This window comes from Chroicocephalus ridibundus, chromosome Z (assembly GCF_963924245.1).
Source record: "Chroicocephalus ridibundus chromosome Z, bChrRid1.1, whole genome shotgun sequence".
NCBI lineage: Eukaryota > Metazoa > Chordata > Aves > Charadriiformes > Laridae > Chroicocephalus > Chroicocephalus ridibundus.
The window spans coordinates 82,343,981-82,363,894 of NC_086316.1; the positions used below are offsets into that span (position 1 = coordinate 82,343,981).

Below are 19,914 nucleotides of genomic sequence, written 5' to 3' on the forward strand. Positions count from 1 at the left end.
ATCTAAAATACTGTCACGTCATGCCTAGCTAGGCAGAAAAGAATAAACTTAAATGTTGGGTGTCTATTTGTTAAGTCAGTATTTCCTAAACAACCAGGACTTTCAGAATTAAGGAATCCTTTCTAACATGAACATAACTGACTGCTCCCCTCCCAGACACTGGGCATCCAGAAAATCCATCTCTGGATTTAAATCGCCTGACCTAAAAAGAACTTGGCTAGAAGTTACTTGCATTTAATCAAGCAATACAGATGCAGAGTCATTAATATTTAGAAAATAGGAAATAACAAAGTTCTTTAGTTCAATTTTTACTTTGCATTTACAGAAGCGGGAAAAGATTGTAGGCATGCCTTTCAACTACAGTGTTCTGTGAGACAGAAAAAAAAAAGTCAAAATTTTAAATAGTATCTTTCCAAGTACAAGGATTTCACAAGTCTCCAGACACGCACTCACACAAGATTCAGAGACATCACAGTTGAGAAAGTCAAAAGCTCTTTTATACACAATCCCCTACTCACTCTGAACTGGCCTGAGCAATGACACGTTGGAAAACAAAAAAGGCACAAAGCAAAAACTTAACATGCTACAGTGTAAGCTTTGCTGTCTAATGATTTGTACATCTGTTCTCAGGTATCCCCCTCTCAGATGTGCACCATACACAGGAAGATATTCAAGTGCTTTCAGTCAACAAAAAATAAACAATTCCAGAGGCCTACAAATCAAAAGAAAAGAAAAAAAAAAACCTCAAAGAGGCAAAAACTTGCCAGTGTGCGATCCCCATTCACATTTCTGACTTAAAGTGGAACTCTGAAAGGTAAAAATTACTTGTGCAATAACAACATTAAGTGTAAACCACAGCAATCAACCTTGCATGATTCTGAAAGCTCAGAGCTGCTACCGTATGCTGTCCAAATAATGCACTTCTGGGTACAGAGTGTTAATAAGGAGAGCCAAGAGATTATTGCCATCTCGAAGACAATGTTCTGGATGCTTGATGAACTGAGAAGCCTGGGAGAGCTGCTCTTGATAATCCATATATTGTTTGTTTGATGCCATAGATTCAAGAGCATTCAGTGCCTATAGATATAAGGGAAAATTCTGTTAGCTGCACGTGCCTCTGTCCATAACAAACCAGTTCATGAGCCACCACATGCACAATTCCAATAGAAGATCCTCATCTACCAGAGAATCTGCAGTATTCAGAACAAAACATTTGTAAAATACAATCACATAACAGTGTTTCACGTCAACTCATATTTTTCAAGCTGTTCTCTCCCCGAGATCAACAGAACTGTTCTATCAAGGCTCACTAGGAGTCTGTAACCCAAATATTGTCAAATATTTACTTCATAGACTCAAGATGTGGCTTCAAGGAAATTACACCGAATGACAAACTGCAACACACTTAACTATTATTTTGAGGTTGATCCTATGAACATCTTGACTTTCATAAAAGTATTATTTTATTCCCATTAGTAATATTACAGAGACAACATCAAGCCAGAAAATATATGTGAAAGAGTCTATGCTGGTAGTACCAGCCAGGGCAAATGCTGCAATTATGTCTGATAAAGTTTCATTTACTTCTTAGAGAAGAGAAACAGGTTGTACCAAGTAAGTTACTTTGCTTTGGTTTCTAATCAACTCCTCCTTCCTCTTCTCATGCGCTTACTGAAATAATAATAACGGTCAGTGCACATGCTAAAGAAGGAATGTTTATAGTCATAGGGCTTTTAAGCCCTGATCTTGCATAAACAAATGTTAGTATGAATGTAGCCCTGCTTTATCACTGAAAAGCAGCACAATCACAGCAGAACTGTTTCTTCCTGTTTGTTTTAAGCTCTTTCTACCTGCTATGTTCCAAACTTTCTGAATTCAGAGTTTACAGGCATAAGTTCATATTTTGAGTGTTTAAGATTAGAAACAGATGCCTTCATATTAATACAGAACGCTGTATAGACAAGTTTTACCTAGGATCACTTTAGGTTAGGGCTCAGACGCACAGTCCTGCTACCAGAGCTCAGCAAAATCACATCATCACCTGGCCTTGTCTCTGGCAAATCCCAAGACGCTTTTTTGATGCAAAATAGCAGACAAGTTTGTGATATACTCCCCTCCCCGAGAAGGCAAATGAGAGCAACAAGCTATTTCTGAAATTCAGAATTTAGAGCCAGATGTCAAGCAGTAGCAAGAAACAGACAGAGGACACAGCGCCAAATAAAATCAAGAAGCTGAGAGCAGGATTTAGCTTGAAGAAATGCCTGCAGTGACTCTTACAAGCTTCACCCCACAAGCCGAGCAAGCACACAAAGAGGGCGCATCACGAAGCCAGCAACTGGCACACTCTACCTGCTGGGCCTTCTGCGACAGCTTCGGCTCTGACCCTGCTTTCAGGCGGACCTGGTTCTCTGCAGGAATCTGCACCAAGAGGAAGGCAGACAAGCTGCGGGCAACCACCCGAAACCTTGCACAGCAAAAAGGACAGAGAAAGAAGGTGGTATCAAATTCGCAAGTCCTCAACAGCAGATAAACTAGAAATTCTAACCTATGAGATATCTCTTCCATGAGGAACACAGTAAAGGCTTTAGAGGACCTTTTTCAATGCATTAGAAGAAAATAAATCACTTTCTCATAAATATAATAGGATATCATACATACTAGAGGATAATATAATACCATACATATGAAATGTTACATCTGTTCCAAGCTTAGATGAAGCCTTGAGGTCACATCTGAAATATTGCTTCATTTCACAGCCTCTGAAACATCCTTATCATCAAAATCAAAGGATGAGCTGAACAAAAGGTAAGATTTCAGAGCAATTTCAACAGAATTGCATCCCAGAAGGTCTTTATAAACGCAAAATTATGTTTAGGTACTGTGTTGAATTAGTGTTCCACAAACATTTACGTATTTTTTTCTGGGCGTTCTTTCTACAGTGAACTTGATTTTAATACCTAACAACCAAACTTGGTCTCTCTCTTTAGAGGGGAACGTGAATACCAGTGAAGCACATACTTCTTTGAGCTTCTCTTAACATTTCCAACACCTCAAGGTTAAGATGGAAGAGGCAACAAACACGTGATGACACAAAATTCTTGTGACGTCAACAGGAACAGTCTTCTACAGACCAGGTGAAAGTATCTTCCTCTCATGAACAGTCTCCCTATGAACTTCACTGGAGGTGAACTTTAAGCCAGAATCACAATTTACCGCACCTTCAACACTTACCTGGGTGACAAAGGAGACCTCCTGCCTAGCCCAATAGCACCAAGTATTCCAGAACTCAGTCTCTCCTCAGCCAGCTGACTTTGCCTGCCCTGGATTGACAGCAGCGTCTGAATGACAGATTCAATCAGAATGGCGTCATCTTGCTCGAGCTGAATCAAGGATAATTCCATGGCTTTGTGCCACCAAAGAAACAGCTTTGCCTCTTCCTTTGCTGAGCTTTAGGTAACATTTAAAGAATAAAATAAAACAAAATACAAATTTTAAAAAAAGTGTCAGATGCATAGGTTAAGAAGTCTGTATCTCTCCCCGTTAGGCTCACCAAGAATTCAGGTGGTTAATTAATGACAGACAATCTTACTATATGAGGACAGCATAAGTATGCTACCCCACCAGTTATTATACCGCTGTAACTGCTGTTGTTATGGACTTGATGCAAACAGCGGCTAGCAGGTGTTAAGGGCCTGTAAGAGGACAGAAAGCAATGCCTGCTGTTAAGCTTTACCACTGAAAATAAATGATACTGCAGCCATTAAACTTGTCTAAGACTTGGTATAAAAGGAATGAAGCTGTATCTCTACTTTTTTTTTTTTCTTTACTTACCAATAAAACACTTTAGGAAGCACTAGGTATCGTTTCCACAACAATTTAGACTTTTAATATGATCTTCTAGAAAAGGAAACACTGAAGTTTTTTGTTGAGCAAAGCACAAAGTGAAGTTCCCCCTATGATATTTTTAACCTTTCCCCAAACAGTTTGCAGTTTAAGTTAACAAGTTCAGATTTTCCACATGAAGCATCATCACGAGTTTCCTGCATCAGACTATCCTCAGATTACTCCGCCCAGTCATTGCCCATCCCAGGCACCCTCAGCTTTGATGTTTAACGCAAGGTTTAATCTGTTGTGTATGGTGGCTTCGCTGTCGCCTTTACACTTTGGTGTGATCAAATTCTATGTAACCATAGTAATGATTAGTAATAGTAATACATCGTAATCGATTACTATGGCACCTATAACAATTCAAATTGTTCAAATTCATATTCTTCAAATTTCAAGAAACAGTGTGAATGTACGTTTTCCTAAAACGTTCTTTCACAGAAAATAGGAACATTATCAACACGGAAAAATATTCACGTTTGCTAAATTCTGGCAATTTCAGCAGCAACTGTATATACAGTTGTGACGTACTTTAAGTATGTATTACCCTTTTAACCCTAAAAGCTATCCATCCTTTCTCCCCAGAACCCTGTTATCCAATTAAGTTGTTTCACAGCGATACAAGCCCCTAACTCTGTGTGCCCCACCACATTCACTCGGTTCAGATTTGGTTCAGAGCTGCTGACAGTCGCCGTTGAGCAGCTTTGAACACCAGCTCTCAGTATCAAACAATATTTAGCACATAACTCATCCCACCTAGTGGAAGTTCTGGGAAGTGTAATCCACGGTGACTGAGGGTTTGCTTTAAGTAATTTTAATTGAGCGCAAAGCCAGACATTGAAATCAAGCTTCTCTGACTGAAAACTGTCCAAAACTGCACCAGAAGTGTTCAAGTACATAACATTTTGTCTGCTATGTATCCAAAACAACTATTAGTGTTGGCACTGGGGCTGGGAATACTCCGTAATAGTGGATATGGAAGGTTTGGCCATTTCATCCAGCAGCCTGGTGAATTAACCTCATTAACCTGGCCACTCAATTATACCAGCCATACAACTACAGCCTTATTTAAAAGGCGAGGCAGATTCAGAAGCCGTGAGTTTCATACCTTGGGTACACTTGCTCCAGCCATTTGCAGATGGTTAGCAAGATTTTCATTTCATTATTAAAAGTTTGGTCAGTGTTTAGGCATTGCAGCAGGTAGACATAGAGCGTCAAGTAGCTTCCTAAAGACAGACACTCCTGCAGGAATTCTTCCATGGTTAGCTCAGGAACTTGCAGGGAGGCGAGTATTGGGCCCCAGCCTAAATCCTGGTGGTGAGGACAGTCTATAAAGAAAACAAAAGGACAGAACAAAGGGCATGTGAGTAAGCAGCACTTGGTAAAACATGAGAACTGGAATTACTTCACCACGCTCCTTTAAATTACAGAATTTGAGCCAGTTTAGCTGTTTTCTGGGTGAGCAATTTGTCATGCAACTCTGACTGACAGAAAAGAAAAACTCTACTGTCACAGAGCATCTCCTCGAGGCCAAAGGAAGATATTTTCCCAGCATTTAGTCAGGATTAAATTTGAAAATTTTAGCAATAGAGTTTTAAGTATTTCTTGCAGGTGTACTAAAATCTGATTACATAAAATGTGGAAAAAAACCAGTATGTAGTCCCACAAGGATTACGTAAAAAGAAACACACACCATCCCCCAAAACAACCCACAGAATTTCAGAGTTTTACCAATTAATAGTATTTTTTCCTTAAATTAGCCTACAGAATACTACAGGAGGGAACATAAATATCTGTTCTGTTTTCTTGGGAGGATTCTTTTTTAAATGTCCTCTCCTTTAGCTGGAAAAATGGCAACCGTTAGCACAGAGCAAATCAGTCTTCACAAATACAGATATAGCTCTTCAGAAAACACACAACCAGAGCAGCTGAAGAGCCCAAATCACAATGGCCTAACTCTTCTATCTGTAGATACTACCGTACATACACGTGCCACAGTTGGGAGCCATCAAATACAAGAAGAGCTCTGATTACAGAAACCAGATTAAAACCCAGTTCCAGCACCGGGCATCGTGAAGCTGTACGGGTTCCAGAGAGTTTGTATTTAATGGGCATCCGAAGACAGATCAGTGTTTTTGAGACAAGCAACAGAACAGGACAGGCTCCTACCTTCATTGAAGTAAGCAGTGATACAGGCTTCCGTCGTCTCTGCCATGTGTCGCACAGACGCCAGGCTCTGACACGCTGCTGTGAGCAGGGGCATCGCTAGCAACCCGTGCATTTTGCCGTCGATCCACTTCCGTAAGCTCCCCCGCAGCGACTCGGCTGTTGTCACGCTCGAATTGTTCATCATCATCAGCGTTTCTGTAAAGAGACTACTGAGGGCCATATGACGTGTTTGCAGATCCATGTCTGAAAGTCAGAAATGAGAGAGCCATTTCAGAAAACAGACGCTGGAACCCAAGTTCAACTTCACCACTGAACCTGTTCTGTAGATACTGGGAAAAGCCTCTTGCTCTTTACACATCTCAATTCTTTGTCTGTACTTATGAAACTGCAACGAGACACCCGTTCCTGGCAGTCTCCTCCCTTGATGAGATAGTTCATCATTCATTAAACAGAGAGACAACTGATACAGCAGAGTACACCGGAGCTCATCTTTCACTTAGAGTCTTTTACCATGACTGCAGCACAAATAAATTGAATGATAAAGCATGTTTACAGTCTCCAAGAAAACCTGGTATTAAGACACGATTTAAAGCACAGCTTAGAGTGAAACAATCAAAATTTTAGATGATTCAATTTGAAATATGACTGAGGTGAGCCCTGAAATATCGCGATCCCTTCATGCATTTCCAGGCTCCTAGATTTCCTACTAATCCCAGTGTTCAGACACAGAATATTTTTTCGAAACCATCTCTTGGCATTGCCTGAACATGTTACCATGGCCCACCTGTAACAGCACCCTCACAGCACAAATGTTTCCTGTGCTTAGCTCTTAAAAGTCTAAGTACAGAGTAGACCTTTGAACATACTGATGAAAAAAAAAAAACCTAATATTGTTAGAAGAGGAAATTTTCAAGCAATATCAGACATTGTAGAAAGAAGAATTTCTCTTTCTTCTTGTTAAGAAGAAAAGTTGTGCTCAAAGAGGGATTAATCACTGGAAAAACATCATGCAAAGAGGCTGAGACCTCCACACTTGCAGATATTTGGAAGCTCACCGGACAAGGCCCTGAACAACCTGATTTAATTTTGAAGCGAGTCCTGGTTTGAGGAGGAGGTTGGACTACAGGCCTCCAGAGGTCCCTTCCAAACTAAGCTATTCTGTTTGTATCATCTACCTACTAATAAAAAAATTAAAAAAGTAAAAAAGCCCCAACAGTCGTCTGTCATAGCACAGCTCTCTGTTAAAGTAAACATATTATCACAGACTAAACAAGATAGATAATGTTATAGGAGGTCAGGAGGTTAAAATAGGAGGTTAACTGGTCACAACTAGTTTTACAGCCAAGTCCCCCACACAGGCTGCAGGCCACTGAGCAGAACCACCACCAGACACCTGACCTGGTGGCAGAGCCCTGGCACAGGCTGCCCAGAGAGGCTGTGGAGTCTCCGTCTCTGGAGACATTCAAAACCCACCTGGATGCGTTCCTGTGCAACCTGTTCTGGGTGACTCTGCTCTGGCAGGGGGCTGGACTGGATGATCTCCAGAGGTCCCTTCTGACCCCTGCCAGTCTGTGATTCTGTGACCTCAGGGCCCACCACATCCCCCTGGGACAATTCCTGGCACCAGTCCTGGCAAAGTGCTCATGCAAGAAGTCCAGCTTCCTCCTCTCCAGCTGTTGCCAAGCGAAGGTGCTACCCTGGAGGCTCTTCCAGAAACCTCCACTAGCCCCCTCCAAACCTGATAGAGAAGCTAAATCTGATAGACATCATCACTTTGCAGCCTCTCCGCAGCAGTGATCCTCCTGTACTCCACAGCCTGGTTGAGAAACACACAGCATTCTCCTTCTTTCAGCTCTTTAACATATACAAGCACGCACAGGGGTTCATGAAACAGAGCTACTCCTCATATACTGGAGCTCCTGTCTCCTCCAAAATTTCTCAGCTACAAGGAGTGTTGGCAGTAAGACGCAAGCCTTCACTTCCCTTCTACACAAAGAATTTTGCAGGCTATGGGGCTGTTCTACAGAGCTTGCCCAAGAAGCAATAAAAGTACCGAGAGACAGTTACCAGTCACACAGATTTTTGGACACTTTCTGTTCATTCTTGCTAGCACAACAGTGTGGGTCATGGGCAGGAAGAGACACGACTCATGACAAGTATTTCTGTGTAGTACAGTGAGATGACTGATTTCACCTGAAGTCTTAGTTTGATAGAGGAAGCTCATGATGGTACTAGTACTAACATTGAGATCAATACAAATGCTGTGGGTGTGGACACACAATACTACTAGTGTACATCAGTATAATTCCCCTACTTCAATACAGTTAGTTTTCCCCATGACACAACAGTTTAGAATCTTTTCTTAGAATCCGATCCCTCAGGACCAAGACAGTATATTTCTGTCATTCTTCCTTTTAAAAAAGATGCAAAAGCCAAATAAGAAAAAAAAAAAAAGCTGTGGGGGGGTAAAAAACTAGACAGCGAAGAAAAGAATCCCTCAAGCTCCTGTATATCAGTCAGTTTTACTCACAACATAACCTGTTTTTTCTATTGGTCCTGTCACTCTTGACAGCTCTAGGGGGTAATGTTTGTATTTTTGGTTTGTGCTAATACACAGCCTATTTATACATCAATCAAAGCAACATGCCTTGCAGCCCATAAGGGAGACATTAAAGCAATGCAAGTAAATTACATAGTCATAGATGCTTAACAGTCCATGCAGTACAATAAAGGACCCTGACAATTTTAAAGTAATTTGCCACTTCTTTAACACAAACCTGGAGGACTGAAGATGACTACATCATCTAGCAACTTGGACATTTCTTGTTCCAAAGCTGCAAGAGTAATCTTTCCGCTTTGTTCTAAGGTGCTGAGAAATTGAACCACCTGGCGAATGTACGCTTGGCACTTCAGTGTTGCATCCTGTTAATCAAGATCAATTAGAAAAAAGAGTCATGCCTAGAACTTTTTCCACACTCCATAATATACAAAAGCAGAACAGTGCAAGCAACAAGAAAAGCTCAGAGACACTGCAAAACCAGCTCAACTTACAAGGTGGATGTGACTATCTGAAGATGCACCAAAGCCTGCTGAGATTTTCAGGAGCTTCACTATCAGTTCAGCTGCAGTATTCTTTGCAAGGATAACAGAGGGAGGGTAGTGACTGTTGCAGTAGCTGATGATGCTTTGATAAGACGAAATGCCCACAAGCTGCCATGGAAGGGAGCTGGTCTGTCCAAGAAGATTTATGAGTGGCGATTCCTGAAGATTTAAAGACATTAGTCTAAGCTCCACCTTCTTTGCTGTTTTGAATTAATATTCACAGTACACAGTATCAGAAGAAAGCCAAGACTCCAAAATTTGATGTAGACGGAACAGAAACAGATGACCTCTGGGAGTCTGTCTGGAAAGCAGCTCCTCAATTAAAGCAGCAAGCCAACATGCGGACATATTCTCTAGCGTTCACGTAACAGTACTCAGACTGCTGCAGCAGCTCTAACCAAGTACAAAACTCAGTAGGAGACATTAAAATTTGACATGTAAACATGTAAAGACAGCTAGAAAGAAATGAAGACCCTACAAGGTAAAGTCACTTCAGTAGAGGTTTAAGAAAAGCATTAAAAATATATTACCTGAGCTCACAGTAGACGAGGGACAGAAGTCAGGTGCCTCAATTTTCCATTCAGTGAATCATCTACCAACCTGGGGGACTAGCCAAGTGCTTATTTTCATAAATACCATCCTAAACAGTACAGCAGCCTACAGTGTCCACAGATAGTGGACTCACATAGGCAGTGCAAGTACGCAGATGGAAGAGTCTCTGTCTGCAAGCAGCAGAAAGCCTAGCTTCAGCTGCCGCAATCCTCCTCTCAAGGGTTTGTATACATCTGCAATACAAAAGGTCACCCCTAGACACTGCGAAGCACCACATTTCTACACATTATAGAATGAACAAATCTTGGAATTGTGCTGATGGCCAACACAATCTAAAAACTGTAAGGATCCAGAACTAACCCAAATGAGGTTACAGAGCTGTGTCCAGCTCTGGGGCCACCAACAGCAGAAGGACACGGACCTGTTGGAGCGAGTCCAGAGGAGGCCACAAAGGTGCTCCAAGGGCTGGAGCCCCTCTGCTGGGAGGACAGGCTGAGAGAGCTGGGGGGGTTCAGCCTGGAGAAGAGAAGGCTCCGCGGAGACCTTCCAGCCCCTTCCAGTCCCTCAAGGGGCTCCAGGAAAGCTGGGGAGGGACTCTGGAGCAGGGAGGGGAGCCATGGGACGAGGGGTCACAGTTTTAAACTGGAAGAGGGGAGACTGAGATGAGATATTGGGAAGAAATTGTTTGCTGTGAGGGTGGTGAGCCCCTGGCCCAGGTTGCCCAGAGAAGCTGTGGCTGCCCCATCCCTGGAGGGGTTCAAGGCCAGGTTGGCCGGGGCTTGGAGCAACCTGGGCTGGTGGGAGGTGTCCCTGCCCAGGGCAGGGGGGTGGAACTAGACGGTCTTTAAGGTCCCTTCCAACCCAAATAATTCTGTGATTCTATGATTGTACATCAAGAAGAATGTGACACTGTACTACACCGACTACTTTTCAAGTTGCTCATGCACTAGAACATAGGACAGTGAAATAAAGAGTTTGAGATTTAAGTCAAGGTGTCACAGGAGCATTCTGGGAAGTAAAACAAGAGTGACATTGTGTCACTTTAACACATTGCTGGAGGTTAGGAGGTAATTCCCAAGGCTGATTCATACAATGTACAAACAGGTATCTTTTGAAGCTTGCGAAACTTCTGATAAGCAAATACATTCAGGTTGATGCATGTGAACTGCGGTAATTTTCCAAAACCGGAATACAATGTTGATCAAAGGCTGCCAGTGCCATCTTGACACAGCACCTCGTAACGCCTCAGAGAAAATGGAAAACAGAAGACGCTGCAAGCAGGATAAAGCTGGTAGATGGGGCTTCTTGAAGATAACCCAGCCCCTCTGGAAGAGTCCTTCAGAAGCAATGGATTGAATGAAACTGTGCTAGATATACCCACACAGAGCTCTTAGCAAAAGCAGTGTTTTGGAAAGCTTATCCTAACATCCAGTATTTGTCTTTCCTGTTCCAAGAATTCAGAAATACTGGAATGCAACCATAAACGGGAAAAGCGCTGAGAAATAAGAGACGGCCAAATCCTCCTTCAGAGCAAGGGAACGAGAAAAATCAACCTAAAATTCAACAGATGAAGTAATCCGTACCCAGTAACTCACCAGAAACAGACAGTGACAAGCTTCTTAAAGACGTATCTGGTCTTCAAGATTTTGTTACATCGTTGTGACTTGTCATCACATCACATGAAGTTAGGAGGGGAGCATTTTATGGTAAGAAATAAATACCTGCAAAAGCAGTTCTGACTAAAGATTGAACAACACTTATTTATAACTCCTGCGAAAACATGTTCAAGCAGACAAGTATTTTCCTTTAAGACAACTATGAAAAAACTACGCTCAGATCAAGAGCTGCTCCTAACCTCAGAGGGACTAATCCCATTGCTGAGTTGTGCTTAACACGATCAACGTAAAGTGTGACCAGTACCAAAGATCAGGCTGGAAAACATCACGAAAATGCACAGTGAGACAGAGCCAGGCATAAGCTTTTCATAAACGAGCAATTCCTTACCATCCCTCCACACACTTGTGTTCGCCACTCAGAACAGCAGCAAGGAGCAGTGGAGATTTACATGACTGGCCATGACAGAATAAACGTGACTCAGTGAGCCTCCCAAAGTCTTCTCACAGCACCACAGGTACAAACACCAGTCAAAGCTGCTCCTGCACTCATACTGACAGACTGCCTGAATCGAACTGGGCAGATGCTAGACACTCTTTTCCCTCAGGCTGTCAGAAAAAGCTTCACCTTAAGTTATACGTAATATTGCGTATGCATATATTACGTATAACAGCTGGACCTGAACTTGGGAAGGGACACAAAGAATAGTAAGGTGAGCTTCTACAGGTATATCAGCCAGAAAAGGAAGGTCAAAGAAAGTACCACACCCCCAATGAACACAACTGGCAAACTGGTAACAGTGGATGAGAAGGCTGAGGTACTCAACAACTTTTTTGCCTCAGTCTTCACCGGCAACCTCTCTCCCCACATGTCTTGAGTGGATGAGCCACACGGCAGGGACTGGGGGATCAGGTTTGTGACCACCTGAGGAACCTGAACATACGTAAGTCCATGACCATGTCAGTTCAGGATCTGACAAGATACATTCCAGAGTCCTGAGGGAATTGGCTGATGTAGTTGTCAAGCCACCCTCCATCATATTTGAAAAGTCATGGCAGTCAGGTGAAGTCCTCAGTGGCTGGAAAAAGGGAAACATTGCACTCATTTTTAAGAAGGGCAGGAAGGAGGACCCTGGGAACTACCAACCTGTCAGCCTCACCTCTGTGCCTGGGAAGATCATGGAGCAGATCCTCCTTGAAGCTATGCTAAGGCACATGGAGGACAGGGAGGTGATTCAAGACAGCCAGTACTGTCTTCATCAAAGGCAAGTCCTGCCTGACCAACCTAGTGGCCTTCTATGATGGAGTGACTACATCAGTGGACAAGGGAAGAGCTATGGGTGTTGTCTATCTGGACTTCTCTAAGGCCTTTGATACAGTCCCCCACAACATCCTTCTAGAAGCATGGGCAGCAGGTCAAGGGAGGTGATTCTACCCCTCTGCTCTGCTCTGGTGAGACTCCACCTGGAGTACTGCATCCAGCTTTGGAGTCCTCAGCAAAAGAAGGACATGGACCTGTTGAAGCATGTCCAGAGGAGGCCACAAAGATGCTCAGAGGGCGGAAGCCCCTCTGCTGTGAGGGCAGGCTGAGAGAGCTGGGGGGGTTCAGCCTGGAGAAGAGAAGGCTCCGGGGAGACCTTACTGTGGCCTTTCAGTACTTAAAGGGGGCTCAGAAGAAAGACGGGGACAAACTTTTCAGCAGGGCCTGTTGTGACAGGACAAGGTGTAACAGTTTTAATCTAAAAGTCGGTAGATTAATATAAGGAAGAAAATTTTTTTTTTTTTTACACTGAGCGGGGTGAGACACCGGCCCAGGTTGCCCAGAGAGGCAGGAGATGCCCGATCCCCGGAAACATCCAAGGTCAGGGTGATGGGGCTCTGGGATGCAGCTCTGAGCAACCTGATCTAGTCGAAGATGTCCCTGCCCACAGCAGGGGGTTTGGGCTAGATGGCCTTTAAAGGTCCCTTCTAACCCAAACCATTCTGTGGTTCTATGATTCTATATGCATGCACAATACATATGCACCTATACACAAGTGCACATAACATGTGCATACATATATATGCACATGTATTATAGGTGCATATGTAAATTCTTGCTAATACTACCTCTACTTTGCCTGTACTTATAACTAAGGCTCTCCAAAACCAGGAAAGAGAAAAGGAAACAGAGATTTTAATTAAGGGCTGGCCTAAGAGACAAGAAAGCTATACTATGCAGCATTGCATACTTAACTATGAGAGGAAAAACAACTGCACAGTAGCTTCATATAACAACAATAATTTTTTAAACATTAATGAAACTAATGTACATATCTGATCTTTCCAAAACCCCGAGTGTCATTTTGTAGGTCCAGGAAACTGTCTGTATTTATTTGTTTACTCTTTACAACACTACTGGATCGCAGCACCTACAGAAGCTTCTTAAAATGAAGAGCAGCTCTTCTTTTTTCAGTTATACAAAATGCCCCACATAAGGAATCAGTCTTGGCCATCTCTAGAATGCTATTTGGGGTATTTTACCTATGCAAAAAACAATTCTGAGTTAATCATTCTGCAAGTGAGAAAGGAGTTGTATCCTGTGCCCTTGCTAGCAAAGGATTATTCTTTTCTAAGACAGACAGGTATGCACCTTTCCAAAAATTACCTCTTTGCCTATAAGTTGTTCCTCCTTCGCCAACAGGACCATCATAAACAGCAAACAGACAATCATGTTGTAAGTCTGAGGATGAGGGTTGGGATTCCAGGCATCAGAGAGGACACTGACCCAGTTTATTTCACATAAAACATAACCCAGGAATAAGAAGCAACTCTTGGGGCTGCCTCTTTCAATCTAGGAAGGAGAAAGCAAAAAAAGGCACATAAAACAATGTAAGATATAAATAATTTCATAATTGTCAGTTCCTTACATAGCCGTAAATCCACAGCAGCATTTTAGGTCAACAGAGGAGTAGACAGATACCACTTCTCCATCATTTTACACGCCCCCCTACAAGAGCTGCACATATAATATTCTAAGCCTCTCACCCACTACAGAATACCAAGCTACTGCAAACAGGAAAGAAATAATCTATTACAAACTCCAAGGTGTGTGACTGCATCCATTTCTCTTCACTCTAAGAGAAACTAAGAAACTCTGAGCCTGTTCAGGACTGCGTGAAGAACTCATCCCAAACAGACAAGCAGTAAATCCTGGGGCATTTCCACACCTATCTGCAGGTTTACCTTGTCTCAGACAACTTAGAAGTAAGTACCACATGGCAATAGTAAAATATATTAACTCTAAGTACATAATAAATACATATGCAATAAATGAGACATTCAGAGAGCGCAATGACAGGTTACAAATACTGCCAGCTTTAAAGCTCCCTGTAACTTTGGCTAAGACTGAATAGCACTGCTTCACAAAAATCAATCACAAAATGAGCAGCCTGTGAATTCTACAAACAAACTTCAAAAGCTTACTTGCCAGAAGAACTGCCTCCAGTTCTCCAATTATTTTCAAGGGCAACATTGATTATGAACTTAATTGAACAGATGCCGTGTACTCACTTTAAAGAACTCTTCCATAAGCATCTGGTCTGGATGCATTTCCTTCCACGGAAGCCTTCTGAACTCAGTATGGAAAGTATAGAGAATAAACTCTGGCATTTTGGGGGCGGTGCAACATTCACAGTAATGCATTAGATGCAACCAGAGAGCCCCATGGTGACTTGGCAACAGCTTATCTAGAATCAAAGAAAATAGCTGAATTAAAAACAGAAAAAAATCAGGGAAAGCTTGATTACAGAAGGAAGTCAATTTTGAAGATGAAAAACCATAAATGCAAATTACACTAAAATATCTTCATCAAAGGGAAAAAAGATTGCAGATTAAGCTTTTAGATTTTTTTTTTCTCCAAATCAAGAAGTGGGGAAGCTTACAATTTCATGCCCTTCCTCGATCATTTGAAGAGTTGCTGGACAATAATCTGAAGTTATAAAATACTCATTCCATGTAGAACTTCATTGCTTTTATGTTGGGTTGGGGTTTTGGGGGGTTTTTTTGTTGGTTTTGTTTGTTTTGGTTTTTTTTTTTTAAAAAAGATCTTATGTATCTCAAATTAGTTGTGGCCTCCGCATCCCTGGAGGTGTTGAAGGCCAGGCTGGATGGGGCTTGGAGCAACCTGGTGTGGTGGGAGGTGTCCCTGCCCAGGGCAGGGGGTTGGAACTAGATGATATTTAAGGTCCCTCCCAACCCAAACCATTCTGGGATTCTATGAAGTCTATAAAACACATGATAATACATTATTTTTGTTTATTTATTTTTACAAGATAAGTTTGAATCTAGTTCATCCGAGTTATTATGAAACTAATTTTTTCCATTCCTATCTCTAACTACACATTAGGCACAACAAGCAACACTAAGTAAGAGCTCAAAATGATCCATCCTGGAGATTAAATTACTCCCAAGACAGCTGTTGAGACACATGTATCGGTTATTGTGACATACTAGCGCATACGTTGTTCCCATACAACACTGACCTGGAATGAAGTCATGCAATTCTCATGACAGCTCATTTTGTTTTGCTTTCCTTCACATTAACTTTGTTATCTGACAGATATGCATTTATGGAACATTTTATCTCCCTTGCCCAGGAAGAAAAAAAAAAAAGCTGTTTTTTAAGGATGAAATAAAGAAATGCTCCTGATACCACTGCAGTGATCATCTTGGCTAAAAGTTCCTGACAAACAAAACCCCTTCATGTCCCTTATCTCAATAAAAAAAGTCTTTTTTGGTCTGAAAGAATAGAAAGCGCCACTACAATAAAACAGCACAGACTTCACTTACCTTTAAAGCTCTCATGCAAAAGCTTGATGCAATCTGTAAACAAAGAGACCATGGTGGATGCTTCAGGAGTGTCACTCTCTAACCAAGGGTAGCAGGGCTGGTTACTTAAAAGAAGGAGTGAAGCAACACAAATTTCAGTGTTGAGTTACCAGACTTTAAACACGTAAACGATATTCTAAAGCACAGTAAATCAATATAGCAAATAGCATACAGTAAATCAATGTAGCAGGTATCAGCAGTCCTTTTATTCAAACTCAGCTCTTTAGAACTGCCTTTTTCTTCCTTAGAAGAGCTACATACTTTAAAGTCACACTGAAGATCCACGATACCATTGAGTAAGAAGAGATTACTTATTTAATTCAGTTATGAAATATCAAACACCAGAACACAGGAATTTCTGAATGACAGCACATACCACTCACAGTCAGCCTTCTAATTAAATGCTGGAGATGTGCTCAGAGCTCAAAAAGCTTTTGGTTTCATAAGAAAGCCAAATTTAAGTGTATAACATTACAAATAACTCTCCAGGTGAAGACAGACGAACACAAGACAGTAGATCATCATAAGACTGATTTGGTCCAAGGTTTCTTTACATACCAGTGGCATTTGGGGTTGTATTTGTTTGGGTTTTATATTTTGTTTTAAGTTAAAGAGTTATCAGTATTATAGAAAATAAAAAAAGGAATCTAAAATTTAATTTTTTTGTGTTTACGGAACTAAGCGCGTTTCATATTTTTCTCATCTCTGCTTCCTCACCAGAGCTTGGTCATATTTCTTGTATCCAAAACAATTACTCAGTCCAAGTATTGGAAAATTTGACTTAAGAAACTCATGAATTAGTTCTGTAATTGTTAAGGATATCACACAAGTCAGAGCTACTTAATAGAAGGTCACAATACAGCCGTGAATTAGAAAAAAAAAATCAGGTAACAACAAAAGTCAGTCTTATAGGGTGAAAGTCCTTACTTGAAGAAAAACACTTTTTATTTTAAAATGCAATATATACCTTGCATGTTCCTTATCCAAGACAAGTATCCATGGTTTAAAGAGTCCAGCAATGATTGAATACAAGGACTGCAATGCTAGAAGAAAGTAAAACATAGAAGTTGCTTTTTTTCCCCTCAAACTAGCATCAGTGAACACATTACACTTCTCCAAACTTGAATACAATCTCCTTTGCTTATTCCAACTTTTTATCAGTTCTTCCCAGTCAAATAAAAATGTAAAATACAATATGCTTATTAGTAACTCTAGTTAACAATACGATTGTTTTAACAAAAACCATAAGCCTTTTGCACTGTTTAGATGTTTCATTAATATCCCTTTAACATATCTGAGATTGTGAGGTTAACGATGACTCACACTTTAAACCTGCTTATATTAAAGTAAAAGGTGTTTTGGCAATTTTCTCCAAATCAAAAATCACATCATGAGGAAATTCAGTGATCCCTCATTCCCAAACCCCTGCTCTGTGCAAAAGACTGTGTTTTTCTTTGAAGAAAGTATGATCTCTTCATAAAATAATTTTAAAGCAAACTCAAATATATACAAGCTTCTTCCAACAAGCATAAAGATAAAGCATAAAGTCCCACATTTGTCATGAAGTGGCATCAACATTTCCCATCTGTATTTTAACATTCCATTCATTGTACAAGTGCAGAATAAGAAGATTTTACTGTATATTTAAATGGTCTTTAACAGAGGAAATTACAGAAACTGAGTGTCTGTTCCTAAGTAATCTGCTTACAAGACACATTACCTGCTAGAACTCTGTTACTGCCAAGGGGCTCTTGGGCTAAATTGTCAACTTCAGTGTCAATAAGTTGTTTAATAAGATACTCCAGAAGTGTATTCACTTCAGGAACATATGGACGCCATTTTGAAAACAGGCCAAAAGTCCTGAAGTCCATCGAAGCCAGTCGGAGTTTGCAGAAAGATGTGGAAAGCCATTCTATCGTCTCTCTAACCTGTAAAAAGAAGGAAACTATGAATCAGCTACAGGAAGACTGCGCAGCAGTGTTATTTGTCACCGGTGGGCATGTGGGCATCTGTTTCAGCTGAAAAACATAATAAATCACCCAAAGAGGCACCCACCTGTTCTGCAGAGAGGAGAATTTTTGCAGCATCCCGCAATACAGGACTTTCCGTAGAATCACTTTTCTTGAAGCTTCCCTGTTCAGTCACTGGTGAACCACATCCCAAAGCTTTAAGTGATGCCTTCCAGCAGTCAGGGCTTAGAAGTTGCTCTGATGAACCTTAGGAGAAAGCACAGGGAATGCATTTGTGAAAATCAGGACAAGGATATTAGTCCCCTTCCCAGTACAAGTCAGGAAAGGTTGAAATTCGAGCTCCCTACTGCATTAAAAAAAAGAAAAAAAACACGCCCCAAGTTTAAGAGTGAGAGATCTCTCTAATTCCCAAACATAAGCCATTTAACATTCCCTTTTGGCATCTACATGGTCTCTTCTTAGAGAGTTTCCCAGGCACTTAGTACATCCCTGGTTACAAACACATATTAAGAGACAGTTGCTGCCTCAGCACGTATTGTTTGACAGAAAGGAAGTACTTTTGTTCTCCTTTTAGAGGTACATCAGATTACAGGTAGTATCTAATGTTAACCAGGACATTTTCAGCAGGTTTCAATATCAGTCCCAGGTCTCCATAATTGTAGTTCTCAGTTTGACATTGAAGGGTGCTCAAGAACAAGGATGCTGCATTACAGGCTGTGGCATAATTACAATTAGTAAGTGCTTCCATTAATAGAAAGCTCTCCTCCATCCTTCTCCGGTAATATGGGCTGAAAATCTGCTGTCACTGGTGTGTTTACTTTGGTCCGCGGGAGAATGTCTCCCTTCTAGTAGAGCTAAAATACCTAATAAAAACATATCACACAGCATGCACAAAGAAGTGCAAACAGAAACTTAATACAGTTTAAATCATTCCATGTTTGTTGCTATTTAATTCTACTGCACGCAGTTTGTACTTTTAAGCCAGAAGAGCTCTGTACAAAAGGCTTAGTGTGCATTGATTCAGATACTCACTTTGCATGAATAATCTTAGGAAATCACTATAGTGATCAGGGAACTGATACTGGAGAAGGTTAGTCCAATGCTTGCAGAAGATATTAAAGGGCATCAAAATATCTTCTTCAGGTTCAAGGCCACATGCAGTGAGAGCCAAGTGAATAGACTCCAGAAGCTTGGTACGTTCAGACAGAGGTGGCTTGGCAATACTTAACCATTGTGTAAGGTCAAACTAGAAGAGAGGACAGGAAGCGTTTGTAAGTAGGAGCTTTAACAGCCCCAGCACCTTTAGGAGAAGGGAGAAACTGTCAGGGGGGAAAAAAATCCTGAAGTGTTTATATATTTAAGAAAAAAATAATGAATTTGCACCTAATTATCCCTAACTCAAAACCAAGGTAATGCTCTCCAAAGGTTATGATTTAGCATAACGCAGAAGTCCCTGAATTTATAAAACAACCCTTGGCAGGGGTACTCAGATTCATAAAGATGTGTATGAATTTCCATGCTTCAGTACCACTGCCAAACAAACATTTACAAGCATTAGACTGGGCTAATCTCCATAGTCCATAAATTTTAAGATGGAGGTGCAAAGCTCTTGTAGGCTCGAGGCCATCTGTTCAGACCGAGGTCAGCAGGGACAACGCTGATCATTGCCACTCAGTCATGCCCAAAACAGACTGCCTGCTATTCACAGCTGTCAAACCCTGTCTCTCTGTAACTAATTAAGAGAAACAGAGTGA

At 41.3% G+C, this 19,914-nt stretch overlaps 1 protein-coding gene across 4 annotated transcripts in view; it reads right to left on the minus strand.

Annotated features, from left to right (window-relative positions):
• Nucleotides 1–480: 480 nt before the first annotated feature.
• Nucleotides 481–19,914, minus strand: part of EPG5 (ectopic P-granules 5 autophagy tethering factor) — a 58,357-nt gene continuing 38,923 nt past the window's right edge. For 2 of the 4 annotated variants that reach the window (XM_063319810.1, XM_063319809.1), the window contains exons 31-44: nt 19,193–19,406; nt 18,246–18,406; nt 17,911–18,118; nt 17,158–17,233; nt 16,152–16,255; nt 14,874–15,049; nt 13,969–14,154; nt 9,106–9,315; nt 8,832–8,976; nt 6,055–6,297; nt 4,994–5,213; nt 3,232–3,447; nt 2,350–2,464; nt 481–1,077 (exon numbers count right to left, since the gene is read on the minus strand). In XM_063319810.1, the coding sequence (XP_063175880.1) occupies nt 895–1,077; nt 2,350–2,464; nt 3,232–3,447; nt 4,994–5,213; nt 6,055–6,297; nt 8,832–8,976; nt 9,106–9,315; nt 13,969–14,154; nt 14,874–15,049; nt 16,152–16,255; nt 17,158–17,233; nt 17,911–18,118; nt 18,246–18,406; nt 19,193–19,406 (2,457 nt within the window). In that variant the 3' untranslated portion in view covers nt 481–894. The other 2 variants (XM_063319811.1, XM_063319812.1) reach the window with 2 other exon arrangements.